Here is a 2,706-nt window from a genome sequence, read left to right on the forward strand (position 1 = left end):
AAGCTCCCTTATCTAAAGCTCTGCACCTAGGCTGGAAATTGAGACTGCTTCTCTATGACAAAGTAACTTAAGTCCTCCAGGCGGGAATGAGATGTTTCACCTTACTGATATAATTCCAAACAACTACTTTCAGATAGTCTATGACATTAGAGAACCAAGTTTTCTCAGTAAGTGAGAAAACAGCTGTTCCTCAATAAAGGGGCTGGTTTTGACACTTTAAAGTTACAGTATGTCCTTGGGAGAAACACTTTTGTCCTACTGAGTTTACATCAGGATTTACCTGTTTTTTATTCCAGCTATTTTTCACTCTGTCACTTCATAGTCAGAACTCAATGATTTTAGATTAGCCGTTAAACTTAGTGTCCCATTTTCAGCTCTCAAGTCCTCTGTTTTGCAATAGCTCTCCTGAAAGCTTCTTTTACATCTTGGTTCCTTAGGCTGTAGATCAAGGGGTTGAGCATAGGTGTGATCACAGTATAAAACACTGCAAAGATCTTGCCCCCCGCCCGAGAGGACTTTGATTGAGGTCTCATGTACATGAAGATGCCCGTTCCATAGAATAAGGCTACCACTGTCAGATGGGAGGCACATGTGGACAGTGCCTTGTGCCTCCCAGAGGCTGACTGTATCCTCAGGACAGACTGAAAAATTCTGACATAGGAAACAACAATTAAGAGGAAAGGAATGAAAACAGTGATGATACTGAAGACAAAAACGACCAACTCAGTAAGTGAGGTGTCAGTGCAAGCCAACCTCAGGACAGAAGGTACCTCACAGAAAAAGTGATTGAGGATATTGGGCCCACAGTATGGCAGACTCAAAGTGAGGACATTGATAACCATGGAACTCAGAAAGCTGCTGGACCAAGAAATGGTTGCCAGTCGGACACAGGTGCTTCGGTCCATAATGACAATATAATTAAGGGGATGGCAAATGGCTACATATCTGTCATAAGCCATGACACCCAGAAGAACACATTCAATCATTCCAAAGGAGAGGGAGAAGTACATCTGAGTAGCACAGCCAGAGAATGGGATGCTCTTCTTCTTCCCCACCATGTTGGACAGCATTTGTGGGACATTGGTGGATGTGTAGCAGATGTCCAGAAAAGATAAATTGGTGAGGAAGAAGTACATGGGGGTTTGGAGACGAGGTTCTAGCTGGATAATCGTGATGATGATAATATTCCCAGCCACCGTTAATAAATAGAAGAATAAGAACATAATAAAAAGAATGAGCTGTATCTTTGGCTGAGATGAGAGCCCCAGGAATATAAATTCTGTCACAGTGAAGTTTGTTTTCATCGTATTTATATTTTCAAAGTACCATCCACTCACTTGAAGACAAAACCAAATGTCTTATGTGTCACAGAGCTGGAAACTCAAAACATTAGTGAGAGAGCAAGGAAAATTCTTGATCTGATATTGTGTCTTGAGTAACCGAGTTTTACTATGAACGTAAAGTTTTTCTTCTGCTTTTGGAAGCAATTCTCTCCAGAGGAGATAAAGATACTGGACCCAAATACTGACTAGTGTTAAACGGATATTTTTGCCTTTTCTCAAATAAAATGTTCTTTTGCCTGTCCATGGTATTTCCAAACCTTATTTAGTCTTCCAAGCCTTACTCACAGCTCTCCTACTTCAGAAATACCTGATTCTGCTTTTGTTCTGCCCTTTAACTGAGCAGTGAATGGCATTGCTTCATGTGCTACCTAACCCACCAGCCTATAAGGAAAAGGAGGAACGACAGACAGCCTGTGTTGCTTCTGCATCATCCTTACACAACTTTCTAGTGCTTGAGTACCCTTACAATCAAAAGCCGTGCACACCAACAGCAAAAACAGTCATGGAGCACAAGGATTACATATTCTACCAGCTTCATTGCCTCCATACTATGGTATCTAGGATGGTGTCATTAAGAATAAAATGAGAATAAGGATAGAGCTAATTTTGTGGGAGGGATTTTTATGATTAAATGTAATAATACAAAGCATTTAAGGCAATGTCAACACAAAGAAGCAATCTATAAATAGTAACTATTAATAACCCCAATAGCATATAATAATGCTGCAATTATCTGGACAGAATTCACTTATTTAAGAATGCCCATTTCAGAGAAATATTATTAATAGAGAGGATCCATACAAATTGAAGTTACTACATCTGTTCACTGAGAGCTCCTTAGCCCCAGGTCTGTGCCTGTTTGCTTCAAGGATAATGAAGAATCTCAGAGGCAGACACACTTGCAATAGCAAGGAGCTGCCTTTCATTCATCCTTTTATTTATTCATCCCTTTTTGTGGTCCTTCTTTCTTTTTTATTTTTGCTTTCTTGCTTGCTTTCAAAAGAGCTTTTTGACAATATGGTACGTACAAGACTATGGGTATACACTGCTAAACATAATCAACATCTCTATACTATCATAGAGCTTACAGTCCAATGGAAAGTTGCAACAAAGGAAACAAGAAACAAGAAGCTGTGGGTCATGAACTATTGATTAGCATGTAATATGTTTTAGGAGGTTTTCTTGTGTTTAGATTTAAACTAGAGCTTTTTGAATAAAATAATTCCGTGAATTGGTAAACTGAATTCTCTAAAATATGAAGCCTAGAGATAAGAGAAAGATGGATCTGGAAAGAGAGAGAGAAGTCAAGTCACAGTCCTGTTTTCATCAAGACTAGCAGGCCATAGAGGGGGCTTAAGAGGCT

The 2,706-nt window shown here is 39.5% G+C and overlaps 1 protein-coding gene across 1 annotated transcript; it reads right to left on the reverse strand.

Annotated features, from left to right (window-relative positions):
- Positions 1-377: 377 nt before the first annotated feature.
- LOC126080549 (olfactory receptor 2G3-like) lies at positions 378-1,696 on the reverse strand. The gene is made up of 2 exons (XM_049891747.1): positions 1,651-1,696; positions 378-1,336 (listed from the first exon to the last, which is right to left on the reverse strand). Exons 1-2 carry the CDS (start codon positions 1,694-1,696, stop codon positions 378-380), a joined length of 1,005 nt encoding a protein of 334 aa, XP_049747704.1.
- Between the last annotated feature and the right edge of the window lie 1,010 nt (positions 1,697-2,706).

Source organism: Elephas maximus, chromosome 7 (assembly GCF_024166365.1).
Source record: "Elephas maximus indicus isolate mEleMax1 chromosome 7, mEleMax1 primary haplotype, whole genome shotgun sequence".
Taxonomy (NCBI): Eukaryota; Metazoa; Chordata; class Mammalia; order Proboscidea; family Elephantidae; genus Elephas; species Elephas maximus.

Coding starts and splice junctions, on each gene's coding strand:
- LOC126080549 (XM_049891747.1), bottom strand. CDS start 1,696: ATGCCATTCACTGCTCAGTTAAAGGGCAGAACAAAAGCAGAATCAG. Junction 1,337..1,650: donor CAGAACAAAAGCAGAATCAG/GTATTTCTGAAG, acceptor TTTGTCTTCAAG/TGAGTGGATGGTACTTTGAA.